Raw genomic sequence first — 16,386 nt, forward strand, 5'->3', positions numbered from 1 at the left:
ATAAATTAAATGAAAATAAATAATCTGAAATAATCTGAATATAAATAAATTGGAAATAAACAATCTGAATAGAAATGATCTGAAATAATCTAAATACAGATTGAATATAATCTGATTAGAAGTAATCTGAGTATAAGTAAGATTAAAATAAATAATCTGAATAGAAATAAATTGAAAATAATCTGAATAGAAATGATCTGTATATAAATAAAAAGAAATAATCTGAATAGAAATAATCTGAGTTCCGATAGGCTCAGTTAAAATAATCTGAGCAGAAATGAGCCAGGAGCACAGCCTCAGGCCCCAGGGAGCTGCCCTTACCCCCCCAGCACCAAACACAGCACCCAGCGCCAGGCACTCCTCGATACAGCTCTTTAATTAGTGCAGGGTCAGGGGTTTGCCAAGCCGCTTTGTACAGCCATGGGGAGGATTTGAGGGAAAAACCCACAAACTGCACTTCATTCACGCCACAGTCTGATGGCAGAAGGAAAAAATACCCCCAGCCCCCGCCATCACCCAACAGTAATTTGGGGGTTTGATAAGTGGCAGCATCGCCCGGCAGCGGGCACCAGAAATTCTTTGCCTTTATAGTATTACACTGACTTTTATTTCTCTTTTTTTTTTCTCCTTTTTAAAACAATATTCTAGCGCGGATGACACAGGATAATATATCCTCTTACAATACAGACTTTGTTTTTAATTTACACGCCGCAGACTTATAAATTACTTAAAAAAATTTTCATTAAAAATAATAATAATTAACAGCACGCAGCCCCCTCTCCTTTCCAGTAGTAAGTACATTCATGCCGCCCTGGAAAACCCCATTTTTTGCCCCCAAATCTGGCCTCTTGCCGGAGGGAGGGCCGGGAAGGAGCTGCGGGAGATGTCGAGGGGATGCACTGGCTGGGGACCCTGGAACACCCCATTCGCCCCCTATTCCTGGGGGTTCCAACGCTGACTGTTAGCTTAGCTCCTGCCGGGATATTTTTATTTATGTATATATTTTTATATATATATATATGTATGTATGTATATATTTATTTTATTATTTCTTTATATATATACACACACAAATATACTATATATATAAAGAAATATATTTCCTATATATTCTATGTATATTCTATACATTTATATATAAAGAAATAGAGATAAAATATATAAACATATATCCTTTATATATGGTACATATATTTCTTTTATATATAACTTTATATATAGAAATATACTCTATATAAAGAAATACATATGTAAACATACATATATTTCTCTATACATATAGAAGAAATATATAAAAATATATAAAGAAATATATTCTTTATATATAGTATATATTTCTTTTATATATTATATATAAAGAAATATATAAACTATATACATAAAGAAATATATATTGTTTATATACAGTGTATCTATCTCGTATTTCTTAACATATAAAAATATGTGTTATATATAAAAGAAATACAAAATATATAAAGAAACATGTTTATTCTTTATATATATTCTTTTATATATCGTTTTATTTATACAGAGAATATATATTCTTTTATATATATTTTATTTATATATAGAATATATATTATTTTAAATATATTTTCTTTATATATAAAATATATATATAAGGGAAATATATATATAAAGAGAAATATACATATACATATACATATATATATTTGGAAGCGCTGCCTAAGCCAGATCTGCTGTTCCTGCTGCTCTTGTGCTGCCAGGGTGGGAAAACTGAGGATGAGGATGGAGTGCTTCCACCCACCCTCAGGGACCTGCTTGCTGGAGCCTGGCCACTTTGAGAAGAATTCCTGGGATTTTACATACAGAGGCTCTAAAATGGCTGGTTTTGGTGCAGAGCGCTAGGGAGGCTCCTGTGATTTCTAGCTCTGGGGGGGTTGCGGTGGCTCCCCAGGAGCTTTCAACTTTCATGGCCACCACACGCCTTCCCAGCACATCCCGGGTCGGTCCCAAAATCCCTGTTTTCTCATCTGGGACTGGTAAAATCCCATTTTCCCGTATAGATGCAGAATAATTGATTTGGTCTTGCTCCATTCCCAGGATGTGGCACTGAGGAGGATGCTGTTCCCATATCCCCACTCTCCCTGGGGCATCTATCCCTCTCCCCCATTGAAAATAAAATAAAATAAAATAAAAAATTTTAAAAAACCCTAAAAGTTTAAAAACTCAACTAAACAACAACAAAAACCAATAAATAAACCATCCTGCAAAAGAAACAGCCCTTTGGGAAGGGGGAAGGGGACTGAAGGGTAGATTGGCTAAACCCGGGGATGCGGGGATGCTCAGCAAAACACAAAATACTCCGGAAAACTAAAATTTTCGGCGTTTTCCCCCTTTTAATGGCATTTTGGGAAAGGACAAGCCTCAACCTGTGATGCCCAGCCCATCTGAAAGGACGGATCCAGCCTTTATTAATCTAATTAGCTCCCTGGGGCTCCTGATTTTGCCCTTCCAGAGGTCTTCCACTACCCAGAGCTTCTCTGGGTGCCACCGATGGTGACCATACAGGAGGGATTAAGAGCCAAGTCATTAACCAGTGTTCCTAATTAGTCCTATCATGGGCACTGCTTTTAAAATATGCTAATTACACCTCCAGGGATTTCCTGTTCAAAAAATCCAATGTATACAGCAAGTCGGCAGTGGCAAGTGATGAATGGTGACACCAGTGGTGACACCAGCATGATGGCTCAGCCCATCGCTTCCCTCCTCCCTGGCCAAAACAAAAAAAAATAAAAATAAAGAAAAAAGTTCCATCTGGGGAAAAATATAATTAAAAAAAATAAAAAATATATATTTACAAAAAAATCCAGTAACCGGCATATAAACAAATATAGCTTCAAGTAGTCCTTGATTATTATTTTTTTTTTTAATACTGATGGTCTCCAAAAAGAAAAAAAAAAAAAAAAAAAGAGGAAAGCTGGTTAGGTCACATTAAGAAGTGAAAAAAAAAAAAAGGTGATTTTTGGCAGATTTTAACACTTTTCCATGCGCTTGGCATTGGCATGAACGAGGTGGTTAAAGCGTGAAGGGCTTGGCTGGCTGGGGCGGAGCTGGCACCGGCTCAGATGCTCCCATGGGATTTTTAGGCTTGGTTTCCTCCTACCAATGGGCGATGGCTTTTCGGCAGGAGGATTTGGCGGCATGACGCTCTGACATGTCGGATGCTCCGAGGGCAAGGGCGCAGGAGCCGGCCAGTGACCCTCCATCCCCAGTCCAACCCCCCCCAAAAGGTCTCAACCCCCCCAAACCATTAAGGCCACCGTTAAAACTGTCCCCCACCGACCTTTTTAATTAAGAATTCATCCTCCTGGCATTAATGAGGAAGCCATTGGGAGCACTGCCAGTGCCTGGCACGCAACGCGTCCCCGGGGTGGAGCATCTCAGACCATAAACTCGTTGCTCCCCAGGAGGACTAGGGGTTGGGCAGCAGTGCAGTCAGCCTCAGGGTTTCTCCTGTGTGTCCCCCCCGTTCCCCCATCTGGGGGCTCTTTGGTTTTCGGGGGGGAGGTTTTCACATTCTTCAGTTTTTGTTTGCCTTTCTCCGGGTTGAACGTCCCACGGGTGGTGAACTGAGGCCGGTCCTCGGGATAACGGAGAGGTCCCACGAAGCCCTCGGGGCTTGCCCGGGTTTCAGGGGGCTCACCAGGTGCCCCTGCTCGGTAGAAAGGTGATTTGGAGTACATCTGGAAGCGCTTCCGGGGCAGGTGGGGCAAGCAGGAGGTGGATGATTGGGAGGAGGAGGAGATAGAGGCATCAGCTGGGTCAGCTGTGTCTGGCCGTGTCCTGGGGTGCCTTCGCAGCCGGCTTGGTCCCTCTGCCTTGGCAGGGCGCAGGGAGGAAAGTGCTACACTTCTCTCTGAGAGGGGGGAGAAGGACCACCAGAGAATTAACACCCCGAAACCACCCAGCACTTCGGTGCCACTCCCTGGGGACACACACTGTTGAGCCAGGACAATGTTCTTGGCATCTTGCTGGAGGTAGCATCACCCAGGATGACACAGCAGTGCTGGAGGAGCACTCACCTACCCATCAAACCTTGGGTGCTACCATCCACCTCCCCAGGTCCATGAGTTTTAACCCTTAAGCCCCCTCTTTACACCCATTCAAATTGCTAGACATCAAAAGCAGGCAAAAAACCCCAAATAAATCCCTCCCAAGCTATCGAAATACCCGAGCAACCTGATCTAGTTGAAGATGTCCCTGCTCATTGCAGCGGGGGTGGACTAGATGATCCTTAGGTCCCTTCCAAACCAAACTATTCTATGATAAACCCCCAAACACCTGGATTTACCTGAACGATCGGAGATGGCTCCTTCGGAGTCAAAGTTCAAATTTTCAGAGCTGTCGGCAGTGCCAATGGAGGCTTCGGACTCGAGGGTTTCGTCATCAGAGGCGCGGGGCTCCAGCGTCAGCATCTCAAACGTCAGCTCCTCTCTGCCAAAAAGTGACCCAGTCCCATTGACCCAACAGGACCAAAAAGGTGGGGAGAAGAAAGGGATGAGTGTACACCAAGAGATCATGGAGGGATGGAGTACTCCAGCTCACCCTATGAGCAGCATGTCAACCATATGATGCCAAATAACATCCATACGTAATCTATAGTGGCTTGAACCCCTGGCTGGACTCACTTTTCCTTCTGCAGGTTCTCGATCTGCTCGGTCAGCACCTTCTCCTCCTGCTGCATGGCCGCTTGCTGCTGCTCTGTCGCCTCCATCTCCACAGCTTCCTCACTGCTCATGGTCTCCTCGGGGACATCTGTCACTGCAGGCAAGCGCACAGCAACAGGAGACGTCGGGCTGGGGTAGGCACTGCGTCGCACGCGTCCTTTGCCCTGAAGAGAGACAACTGTGTCACCACCACCAGCCAAGGTGATTTTGCAAACATCTCAGGTGCCAACCACACTGCTCTCCCAAGGACTGAAGAAGACAGCCCTGGCCATCGGTCCTCAGTGCACTGCCAGCAGTTGCACCCAGGACTTTCCAAAATCTCACCCCAGGCTGGGAGAGGTACCAAAAGGACTCAGCGTGTTGGAGGGGGTGAGGATGGAGGTCGGTGAGGATGGAACTGATGAACCAAGTGCAACTTGGACTTCAAAGCAAGCCCAGCTGGTGGCAGGATGGGTTTCTGCAAAGCTCACAGCCCATGTGATGGGAAGCTTGACCTGCCAAGGTGGCTGTATTGGCTTTGGGTGGGAGCATCACCAGGGCTTTGATTTCAAGGCACCCAGCTCCCGCCTTATCGTTAGATCATGTCTCGCATCCTTGCCTTGCCCAGCCTTGGCATCTCCTGAGCATTGAAGGGCCTCCACTGACTCCTTTGGCAAATGGTAACTCACTCCTAATCCCATTGCACACACTCTGATCTCATGTACGAGATCCATAAACCAAGACCTTCTCAAATGGTCCATTATAAGACAATAAATGTTAATCTTTGCACCCATGGTTAAATGGGGAGATTTAATGCAGTGGTCCCTGCTGAAAAGCTCTGAAGAACCATCTATATTTTTATATTAAAACCAGCAATGGAAAAGGACTCAAATGGGGGTAGTACATATGGAGAAATATTACACATGCAGCTGCTTTATCCTTTTGAGGACCAGCTCTACAGATCTGTTCCACAGAGTAGAAGAAAAAGATGAATTTTGGGGCATGAGGGACACCATGGACATTAAAAAGCTTTTATCTTAACCGTTGACATAACAAGACACATCACATCTTCTAAATTCAAGATCCGGAACTGACCAAGACTTAGGAGATGTTGACCAGCCTGAGTCATGCCCATCACTTGCTGCCCTCCTCATGACAACCATCCCCAGGACGAACCTGCATCTTCTCATAGTTGAAGAAGTTGTTACAATGCATCTTATCTCCCTGTAGGGCCATTTAAACCCTGCAGCTGGGACATCCCTGGGTCTCTCTGATTCCCCATGTGCGTGGAGTAGGTTTGCAGGATAAAGGAGCATCCTTTTTCCCTTTAAAAGCAATATTTGCTCCATTTTACCCCTTTCATCTTTTAATGTCACACCTTGGAGACTTTTCTCTGCCAGTAAAGCTGCTCCCATGCCCCGGTGTTCTTCTGGTGGCACCTTCTCACACAGGTTCCTGAGCTGAAGCATAGCTGCCTGCATCCTATTAGCCAAAACCCCTGAGATCCCAAAGATCCCACTGGCTCATGGATTTAAGCCCCTATAAAATGGCATGCTTGCAAAATAGCTCTGGGGTAGCAGAGCTCGAATTTTGCTCTCCTCCATCTCCTGACCCACATGGATGCTGAAGGATGGGGAGAAGCATCATGGGCTGAACCTGGTAGGAAAGGAAACAGCCCCACAAGCATCCCCAAAAACTTGTGGGTGCTTTTCTTGCCCATCGTGTTCTCGCTGGGAACTCAAACTCAAGTTAGGATGGACTTGGGGAATACAGGTGTTAGTCCCAATTCAAACCTGGGTGTCCTGACCTTGAGTTCAAGGTGGAGGAGACCTTCAGATGCCTCGTGGTCTCTGAGGCATCTGAGCCAGGGGTTTTATCCACCATCTTGAGATACAGCAGCACTGTGAAAGCATCTTGATGCTGAAATGCATCCTGAGCGAGCAAAAATTGGGGTGGGAAGGGAAGGGATGAGTCAAGTAAACCAAAAAAGAGAAAAGCACAGGATGGCAGAAGTAAAAAAAAAGAAAAACAATAAGTAGAAAGGGGAAAAGGGGTAGAAAGTGTTTTTTCAAGGAGCTGTGTGCAGGGATGGCTGAGTGCTGGCCATCCTGAACTCCTGTCGCCCAGGGGACCTGCAGGAAAAATGGTGGCCCTAAGGATTGGCATCTGCTCGGTGATGGGACGGGCAATGTCACATACAATGGCCAGTGGTACAAGGCTGGAATGAGCGGCGGTGACAGACAATGGAGGCACGCAGCGGCTGGCGCAGGGTGTGCTGCAGTTAATACATACCGGGATTGAACTGCGGGTTATGCTCATAAATCTAACTGCAATTAGTACGGGTTTCTGGATTAGAGAGGAGATGAAAAGGAAAGCAGAAGGTTAGAGTGCACATGCTGTCACCCCTCCAAAAAAGCCGGTTTCGTTCATTTTCATGGAGTTTTTTTTGACTGGGATGAGCAGGGCAGCTCTGCAGCACCAGCCCCACAAACTTGGGCAGCACCTGCTTGAATTTCATCCCCAAGAAAGCAGGAGAAATGTGTCTCTGAGGACCACAATGGGCATGTCCAAGCAGAGGGGCCACTCGGCTCCTTAGTTGAAGCCTGGGACGACTGCACTGTGCCGAGTGCGTCCCTCTCCCTCAGCCAACAAGCCAAGCGCAGCGTGTATCTGCAGCCCAGTGGCACCCCGGGAAGCATGGAAGCTCAATGAGGTGGGTTTGAGGATCCCAAAAAGGCAGTGTGGGAGCACGGAGAGCCTTTGGGAAGCTCCTTTTGGGTTCAGATAATGTGATGAGCACGATAAAGGATGGTCCAGGTCTCCCATGGGGTGACACTGAGCTGGCCAATGCCAGCTGGAAGGCTTGACTCAACCCAGGACCGAACAAGTTCAAATGAAGGTGGAAACATTGATCAGGAGCATCTGAGCTGGAGCGGCCATGTTTCCATGGACGATTCCCACCTCCTCATGATTTGGTATGACTCCCTGCAAAGGCGAGGAGCCACCATGGGGCTGAGGGTCCCTGTCCTGGCAGAGACGGTGTGGGAGGTTGTGAGGGGTTTGGGAGGCTGGAATAAGCAGGAGAAAATCAGGTAGGGTTGCTCTGAGGGCAAGGAGAGGACAGGAGGGAACAGAGACGGCTTTGGCATCTCACCATTGATCTGCGGATCAAGGAAAGGCGGCTCTTGGCTTTGTTCTCCGCAAACTCCAGGCTGTTGATGTCCTTGAGACGAGCCTTATACTTGTTCATCTGCTCGATGACAATTAATTCTACGCAACTAAGGTGGAAAAAAACCCAAAAGGAGACAAAATGGGAGAAGGAAATTATCTGATCTGAGCTGGCCCTGTCTTGCCCGAAGATCTGCCTTGCTGGGAAGGCATGGAGGAAGAAAGGTCCAGCTGGAAATGCAAGGGTAGTGGAAATTCCCCCGAAAATGAGTGATAATGGACCACAGATGGATCAAAGAACTCAGACCAGAGAAACTAAAGACCCCCAAGGATCCCATCTGAGAAACTAACCCCCTTGAAGAGGGGTCAACAAAATACAACCGTGGGAAAGGCAGGTTGCTTCCAAACCAGAAATTCAGACTTGCTCGCATGCAGTAATGCTGCAGCAAGCTTGTTTAGCTGAGGTGATTGTTTAATGATGTCAGGAGAATGTTTGGGGGAAAAAATAAACCTTTCCATGTAATAAAATTAGAGACATTAGCTATAGCATATCCTAAGTGAGAAGGTACAAAGAAATCCCGTAGAAAGATGAGTACTCCTACCAGCTGGGTGTCGGAGCATATTCTGGTCTTCAAGAATTTTAATAGACTTACTGAAGGTAAACCCATCTCTTTAAGAAGTCTAGCCCTTCACTGGACAGTTTCCATTATTATCATTGCCTCCATTATCTATTTTTAAATCTACTTAATATGAGCCAGACTGAACTGGGGCAAGCACTTCACTTTGTCTCTGTAAAATCTTTGCAGTTACGTCAAATACCTTAAAGAAAACTAAGTACGCAATATTAATATTGCTACAGACTAAACGAGCTCACCTCCTCAGATAAAAAAGACAAAATTAAGTAAGAATAAAGATCTGCTTGCCATCACTGGGATTAACATATCAGCACAAGCTCCACCTTTTCCTGCTGAGATGTGCTGGGCAGGAGGGCAAGTTGATTGGCCCTTCTGGATGCTCCGTTGCTTAAAAATCCTTGTTCAACAACCTCTTGGGGATTAAGAGAATATGATATATCTTCATGGAGATGGATTAATACGTGTTTATAATTTCCATGCTAAAGTTCTCTATTCTTGAGCCATTTGACTGTACTAAGGGTTATCAAGATGTGAGTGGTGACATGGCAATTATTATGGAGCTGGATCACCCAGCAACATGTTCTTACGTGGTTGTTTTACTGATATCCTGAACACTCTGCAGCGGGTCCGTTGTATCGGGGCAACGGAGGATACAGGGAGCAAAGACGATAGCCAAGGCATTAGCTGACATTCGATTGGTCTCTTCTTGGAGGGCAATCCTGAAAAAAAAAAGTGATTAAGAGAGAAGTCAGAGGTGAAGGCACCTCCGCTTCACCTCTTCCACGTGGCCATGGACGAATAGAGGAGATGACACTTCTATAGTGCTATCTTGCTATGCTAGCAAGTGCACTGCTCTGCCCTCGTCTCTGTTCTGCTCAATGGAGGAAGCCAAACCTGAAGATCTCTCAGGTGTTCCCAAGGCAGGCAAACACCCTGCAGTGGCAAGAGGCACCACGAGAAACCAAAGCACTGCGGAGGTTGCTCATCAGTATGAGCATCATTTGGAGAACCAGCTCTTGGACTGCCTCCCAGGAGACATGATGGACCTGAAAGCTCTTCCCTTTCCTTTGTCCAGCTGCTTTCAGTCTCAGCTATTGTGGTACAAAAGGATGTCTGAGCATCCTCCCCTTGCCTGTTGCCCAAAGCTGCCTCGGTCCAACATACCTCACCAGGTGGAAGATGAGACGCTCCAAGGTGCTGAGATGGGTGCGGGAGAGCTGGTCAATGACTGAGTACACCCCCCTCACTGTCTCTTTCCTCTCCTGGAGGCCTGCAGAGAAAGTACCAGCATTTAGGGGCAGCTTCTACTTCTTCCTTGTATTTAAAATGATACCTTCCTAATGCTTGCTTACTTTTACTACTTAAAAGACAGATCATCCGGCTAATGATTGGGGCTGAAATCTACTGAACCGTGATGCAAACGTATGCCACCAAAGGTGAGACCTAACTGCCCATGGCTTTGCATGAAAAAACGTTATGGCCAAAAATCAGACTTTGAAACTGGGTGAAAATGATTTCTCAAAACCAGCTGATATGGGCCCAAGGTGTAAATAAAGTTTGGCACTAAAAGTGGCTACTGTTTCCCTCTGCCAAGGGAATGGGATAGCGAAGGAGGCTCCTTACCCATTGCCCGGAGAAATTCCTCGTAGAGCTCGAAGGTCATGAGGGGGTTGGGTAGATCTCGGAGCCACTGCTTGAACACGCTGGCAATGACATGGATGTTGTAGTCATCTAAATTCACATTATCGATGTCTGCATTCAACAGTGGATTGAGGAGAAAGAGGCAACGATCAACATGAAGCCATAAGTGAAGCCAATGCATCAATAAGCTACCCAGGGATAGAAAATGTTCATGCGCCACCCCAAAATCACACTGTATTCAATGTCAAGAAATCCACCCGATTCCAGCTCCACATCTTAAAATCTGCATTTTCCAGGGCAAGTAACCTTAGGTGGGACCAGGATTTCTAAGGCAGTGTTTTCCCTCAACTGGAACAACTTTTTTCATGCATCACACCCAAAAAAACCATGAGCCAGTGCCTTGAGAACAGATTTTGGTTGGAGATGTGAAAGCATCACTTGTGCTTTGACAGCCTGTGGATGGGGAAGGCAGGACCACTCTCTTGTTTCACACCGATGAAGCATCCCACTTTCCTTACAACCAACCTTGCTGCTGCACAGATTTTTTCCCCGTGTGTTTGGGTTTTTTGTCATCCTTCTACCTGTATCGAGTCCTTGCCGCAGCTCCTTGATCTTGTTGGTGGACCCTGATTTTCTGTAAATGCCCTCTGTGTACAGCCCATGCATTTCGATGTAGTTGATGAGCTTCTCCACCAGCACTGGCACTGCTCGCTCCTCGCTGGTCAACCGGGAAAGCTCCACACCGAACTGCCGAGATGAGAGCTCAGGGTCATACTGAAGGGGAAGAGGAAAAAGAGGGTTTTAAAATCCTTTTATAGGAAGCAATGCTGATGCAGCACTTGGATCTGACTGCTGTTCAAACTTCTTCACCTGATCCATGCAACCTACAAGTCTAATGAAGCCATGTGCAAAGGAGGACAGGACAGCCAGCAATGTACATCTTGCAATGCTAGATTGGTCTCTGGGCATGCACCTGAGTCATAAAAGTCTGAATTTTCTTTCTTTAACTACCCCATTTTGGTTATATTCTCAGCCTGGCAGAGCCAACGAAGCTGGGCATGGTCCTCCTCCATCTCCAGGGACGATTTCACTCCCCAAAGAGGATGCACAAAGCAGAACAAGTAAATCTGAGTCTCAGGTACTTAGATCAACTCACAGCATTGGAAATTACAAAATGCCTATGAACAAACATGATGCCAGAATAAGAGCATGAAAAAACCCATCTCCATCTGTCAGGAAAGACCCTTTGTCCAGTTGCAAACACTCACTGGAGATTTGATATTTGGCAAATTCAAGTGTGAACAAAGTCCTCCTGAATGGGAGATTCTGGGTGGGAAAAGTCAAAAGACCTAATAAAATTTTGACACAAATGCCCAGCCCCAGCAAGAGGAATGTGAGGGCACATGCTGCAATTCAGTCATGGTCAAGATGGCGATGATCACGACATAGGTCACAGCTCCCCTTATAACCCAACCTTATGAGATGATGTGGGGAAGATGCCCATGCTGTTTCATGGACACACCAGGAACATCTGGTCTCAGCTACCAGTTGAAATTCATCATCTTCTCTTCAACCAGCCTGCTTGGCTGTTGAAACCATCAGCAAATGGGATGCCACAAAACCCATATGCTACTTTACTCAGGTCAAGTAGCTCTAAGGTGAGGACCAAGCATGGGTAAAAGCAACTCTATGGCCATCAAGAGAGATGAGCTTGGTGTTTGCTCAAGTTCACCATAGATCTGGAGAAACAGATCCAGTCTGGAACAAGGCTGACAGTTACAAATTCAGCCATTGCCAGAAAAGAGAGACCTCTTTCTCAAAGCATAATAGGTGGTTTGTGGCTCCCCATTGCTGAAAACAACCCTAAAAACATTAACCCACCAAGCACAGACAAGCCAGAGCCTTCCTAGAGAAGGACCTCCAACTGCCCAAGTGGAAAGGTACCATGGAGACACAGTGAACTTGCTTCCTTTGGTACAGCACAAAAACCTCCTTGTGCACAGAAACCCCAAGAAATGAGAAGGCATCTCTGAGCTTCTCTAAAAAAATAATAATCAGAGATCTCATTGAATTTTCCAGATCTGTAGAGCAGAAACTCACATGAGGTGTTTCCAACTCTTACAGAAACACTGCCAGAAAGGGAAAGAGTGCAGCAAAAATACTATAAAGAAGCAAATATGTTCAAATATATATATTCAAGGTATATATTCAGCTTAGTTCTTGGGAAAAATGTAATCATGCAGCTTTACGGAGGCTGTATATTCTGGATGCTGCTCTTCCCCAGGAAGCCTCCCAGGGAGCTGATAAAGCTTTGCACACATTATTATCCTGGCTGTATTATCCTTTTTTTGGGACACAAAATAAACTAAAAAAAAACAACAAATCACCAAATCTTGATGATTCATTGTTAGCCAAGGCAACATGCCGCATTCATTCACTGTCCTCTATATCCTTAAACCCAGCAAACCATATTTATTTCCCCTCTAAGGAGTACGGTGAGTGCTTGAGCATCCTCCACCTACCCTTCCTTGCTCAGCTGTAGTGCCACCGCTGTTTGGGGACTGCACCGTGAGCCTGAGCAGGGACCAGTGGGGTTAACAATAACCTGTATTTCCAAAAATAACCCCACGTTTAAGAGTAACCCCACATTTCCAAGTCCTTAAAAGCTACAAAACAAGGCAGCTTTCTACTATTCAGCCTGGTTACAAGACCGGGAACAATCACTGCAACATGACTGAGCAGATATATAGTGATGCATCGCTGTGTACTCCCAAAATAGAGGCAAACACCAAAGCACTTGCTGGAGAGACCTCCAGGGATTTCCATTCCAAGCTCCTGCTCGAAGGAGGGTTATTGCCAGCATTATATCAAGTTCTGTGCCTGCAAATATTTTTTCTACAAGCCATCTCCCACAGTATTCTCCTGGAGAAGCTGGCTACTCATGGCTTGGACAAGTGCACTCTGCGCTGGGTTAAAAACTGGCTGGACAGCCGAGCCCAGAGAGTAGTAGTGAATGGAGTCAAATCCAGTTGATGGCTGGTCATGAGTGGTGTTTCCCAGGGCTCAGTGTTGGGGCTGGTCCTGTTCAATACCTTCATTGATGATGTGGATGAGGGGATTGAGTGCACCCTCAGCAAGTTTGCAGATTACACCAACCTGGGTGGAAATGTTGATCTGCTGGAGGGCAGGAAGGCCCTACAGAGAGACCTGGACAGGCTGGATCGTTGGGCCGGAGCCAACGGTATGAGATTCAACAAGGCCAAGTGCCAGGTCCTGCACTTGGGTCACAACAACCCCATGCAACGCTACAGGCTTGGGGAGGAGTGGCTGGAGAGCTGCCTGGAGGAAAAGGACCTGGGGGTGTTGGTTGACAGCCGGCTGAACATGAGCTGGCAGCGTGCTCAGGTGGCCAAGAAGGCCAACAGCATCCTGGCTTGTATCAGGAATAGTGTGGCCAGCAGGAGTAGTGATAGTACCCCTGTGCTTGGCACTGGTGAGGCCACACCTCGAGTACTGTGTGCAGTTTTGGGCCCCTCACTACAAGAAGGACATCGAGGTGCTGAAGAGTGTCCAGAGAAGGGCAACAAAGTTGGTGGAGGATCTAGAGCACAAGTCTTATGGCGAGTGGCTGAGGGAATTGGGGTTGTTTAGTCTGGAGAAGAGGAGGCTGAGGGGAGACCTTATCGCTCTCTCTGAAAGGAGGTTGTAGCGAGGTGGGGTCGGTCTCTTCTCCCTAGTAACAAGCGATAGGACGAGAGGAAATGGCCTCAAGCTGTGCCAGGGGAAGTTTAGGTTGGATATTAGGAAAAACTTCTTCACCGAAAGGGTTGCCAGGCATTGGAACAGGCTGCCCAGGGAGGTGGTGGCATCACCATCCCTGCAGGTATTTAAAAGAAGGGTAGATGTGGTGCTTGAGTATATGGTTTAGTGGTGGACTTGGCAGTGATACGTTAGCGGTTGGACTTGATTATCTTAAGAGTCTTTTCCAACCTTAACGATTCTATGATTCTGTGATCTGAAAGGTGTTTAATGAACGAAAAGGAAAAAGAGACATTTACCTTTTTGGAGCACTTAGTTGTGGTTTTAAGACAGCACTTCTTGTGACAAGCATATTTACATACTGCAATGAAGAAAAATTTTATTTAATAATCCAAAAAGTCAGATCATTGGAGAAATACAAATTAATATGAATTAAGTAGCTCCTCTCAGGACTAGCAGGTCAAAAGCATATTGAATGTGCAGTTCTCAGGGGCCAAGTCTATACTAGATCCACTCAAACAAAAAAAAATAAAGCCTTTAAAGATCCCATATTTAAGTCCCTGAAACGTTAAAAAAACCCTGATAGGTCAACTCAGAAAATAATCCATGAGCCACTCTGAGCTATCAGACATGGATACCCTCAAAGAGGTTGGAAATAGCACCTAATTTGTATTCTCCCTGCCCTGGACATCAGCCTGAAATACCCCAGGGTTGGTACTTTTAACCTAATCAAAGAAATGTTGGAAAAACCAAAGTGATGGATCAACCTTTCCCATCAGTCTTCCTTCATTTTCCTGATCTCCCAAAAAACTCATGTGCCTGGAAGGTCAATAAAAGCCAAATGAATTCACCATGGTCACAAGACTCACAGGCATCCTATGAGCTGAAGCCATAGGGTATGTTTGCCATACCCGACTCTACCACCCTTGTTACTGTGACACTTAAATATAGTTTGACCTTATGGGGTAAGATGTGTAACGCAAAGCTCCCACACACAAAACTAACCATACCATGAGGACTGGAAGGACTGCTGGGATGGACTTACTAGCTGACTTCAGAAACCCTTAGAATCTGACCCAGAAGCTCTTCTAATGTGAAAAAACCCGTATTATTTGAAAGTGGGTTATAGGAAACAGAAGAAAACATCTGTCAGCACCCCAAAATTGATCACTGTGATACAAGCACATGAAAAAAGGGCAAAGAAAGTGTGCTTACATTTACAAACAGAAGCCCTGTCCATTATCCAGATCAAGGAGGAACAATATTCACAGTACGTGGGGATGCTGTACTGGGTTGCCTTAAAAATGTGACCGTTGTGCTCTTCCACCTGCAACAAAAAAGACTGGGTGATGAGAAAAAGGAGACGGCTGAAGAGTTTGCTGCAAAATGGGGAGATGAACATAGTCAGCTGCCCAACTTTTAGCTGTTATTTGCTATTTTTGTTTCCTTTTCAATCCAATAACACTGTAGGCAACCCAAACACTCATCCAGCCAGTAAGGGAACTGAACCATCATTCAAGCAGGTCAGAAACTCTGTTTGATTGAGCTTGGCTGGTCAATGTCTCCATGTGAAGAAGGTCGTCTGTGCATCCATGGCCCCTTTTTGCTCTGCATCTACATCCTCCCTAGTACTATCAAATCCTTTAGGAAAAAAGAAGGTGTAATCTCCTACATCTCTGATATTACAGATGTAAAACACACACTATAAGTATATGCAGAAACCCAGAGCAACATTTTCTGTTTTGCTGTCAGTTCTTATGTAATAATTCCCAACATTACAGGTACTGTCTTGACTGATGCGGGACATATTTTCAAAGGAGAACCTACAGCGATCCTCAGTCAGGCAAACCAAATCCACCTTGTCCGTCTTTCTAGTATATCCTTTAACAGCTGCACGTTCATTATGGTGTGATGTTCACATCTTAGCATAGGACATGTCATAAGCAGGTCTCTTATCACTCGTCATTCTGGCCACAGGGATATTAATTTTTTAATGCACAGACACAGAGTACTCAACTCACCACATCCACTTCCTTTTTTCTTCTCTTCTTTCGTTCCGTTTTTGGCACCTGGTAACAGAAAGAGATTTAAATGTATTTATGGGCAATTTCCCCAGGTAGAGCGTACAGAGGGCTTGTATCTAACTTTGCCCACCACTTTCCAGCCCCATCCTCCAAATGCACCTGCAGCCCCAGGAGACTCACTTTAGAAAATTCTCCTATGGATCACCCATTTTCAGAAATGCCCTGGACAACCATTCCCCTCTTCGTATCAGAGTTAGGATTAGCTGCTCTGCCTCCAAGTCCAGCATTAGTGACCTCCCATCTCATGCAAGACACCTAAGGAGGACATGGCACAGCACTGCAGCCGGAGCTCATGCTAAGTCTGCTCAGAAGACAACCTGCCTGGAAAGGAGCCTGCAGAGGACTTGGAGCAGAAGAGCCAGAAGACAGATTATTATAAACAGTATCTCCCAAGCCTAGCCTGAGACCCTGTGGTTCAACTTGTAGACA

General features: G+C 45.6%; 1 protein-coding gene across 9 annotated transcripts in view; it reads right to left on the reverse strand.

Moving 5' to 3' along the window:
* Positions 1-2,344: 2,344 nt before the first annotated feature.
* MYO9A (myosin IXA) overlaps positions 2,345-16,386 on the reverse strand; it is a 183,346-nt gene continuing 169,304 nt past the window's right edge. For 8 of the 9 annotated variants that reach the window (XM_075099767.1, XM_075099768.1, XM_075099770.1 and 5 more), the window contains 11 exons: positions 15,895-15,942; positions 15,089-15,200; positions 14,173-14,234; positions 10,696-10,888; positions 10,097-10,225; positions 9,638-9,743; positions 9,061-9,192; positions 7,825-7,948; positions 4,653-4,855; positions 4,316-4,458; positions 2,345-3,880 (listed from right to left, as the gene is read on the reverse strand). In XM_075099767.1, coding sequence (XP_074955868.1) covers positions 3,405-3,880; positions 4,316-4,458; positions 4,653-4,855; positions 7,825-7,948; positions 9,061-9,192; positions 9,638-9,743; positions 10,097-10,225; positions 10,696-10,888; positions 14,173-14,234; positions 15,089-15,200; positions 15,895-15,942 — 1,728 coding nt within the window. In that variant the 3' untranslated portion in view covers positions 2,345-3,404. The remainder of the gene's footprint in view (positions 3,881-4,315; positions 4,459-4,652; positions 4,856-7,824; positions 7,949-9,060; positions 9,193-9,637; positions 9,744-10,096; positions 10,226-10,695; positions 10,889-14,172; positions 14,235-15,088; positions 15,201-15,894; positions 15,943-16,386) is intronic. The other variant, XR_012661610.1, reaches the window with a different exon arrangement.

The sequence above is a fragment of the Phalacrocorax aristotelis genome, chromosome 7 (genome assembly GCF_949628215.1).
Source record: "Phalacrocorax aristotelis chromosome 7, bGulAri2.1, whole genome shotgun sequence".
Taxonomy (NCBI): domain Eukaryota; kingdom Metazoa; phylum Chordata; class Aves; order Suliformes; family Phalacrocoracidae; genus Phalacrocorax; species Phalacrocorax aristotelis.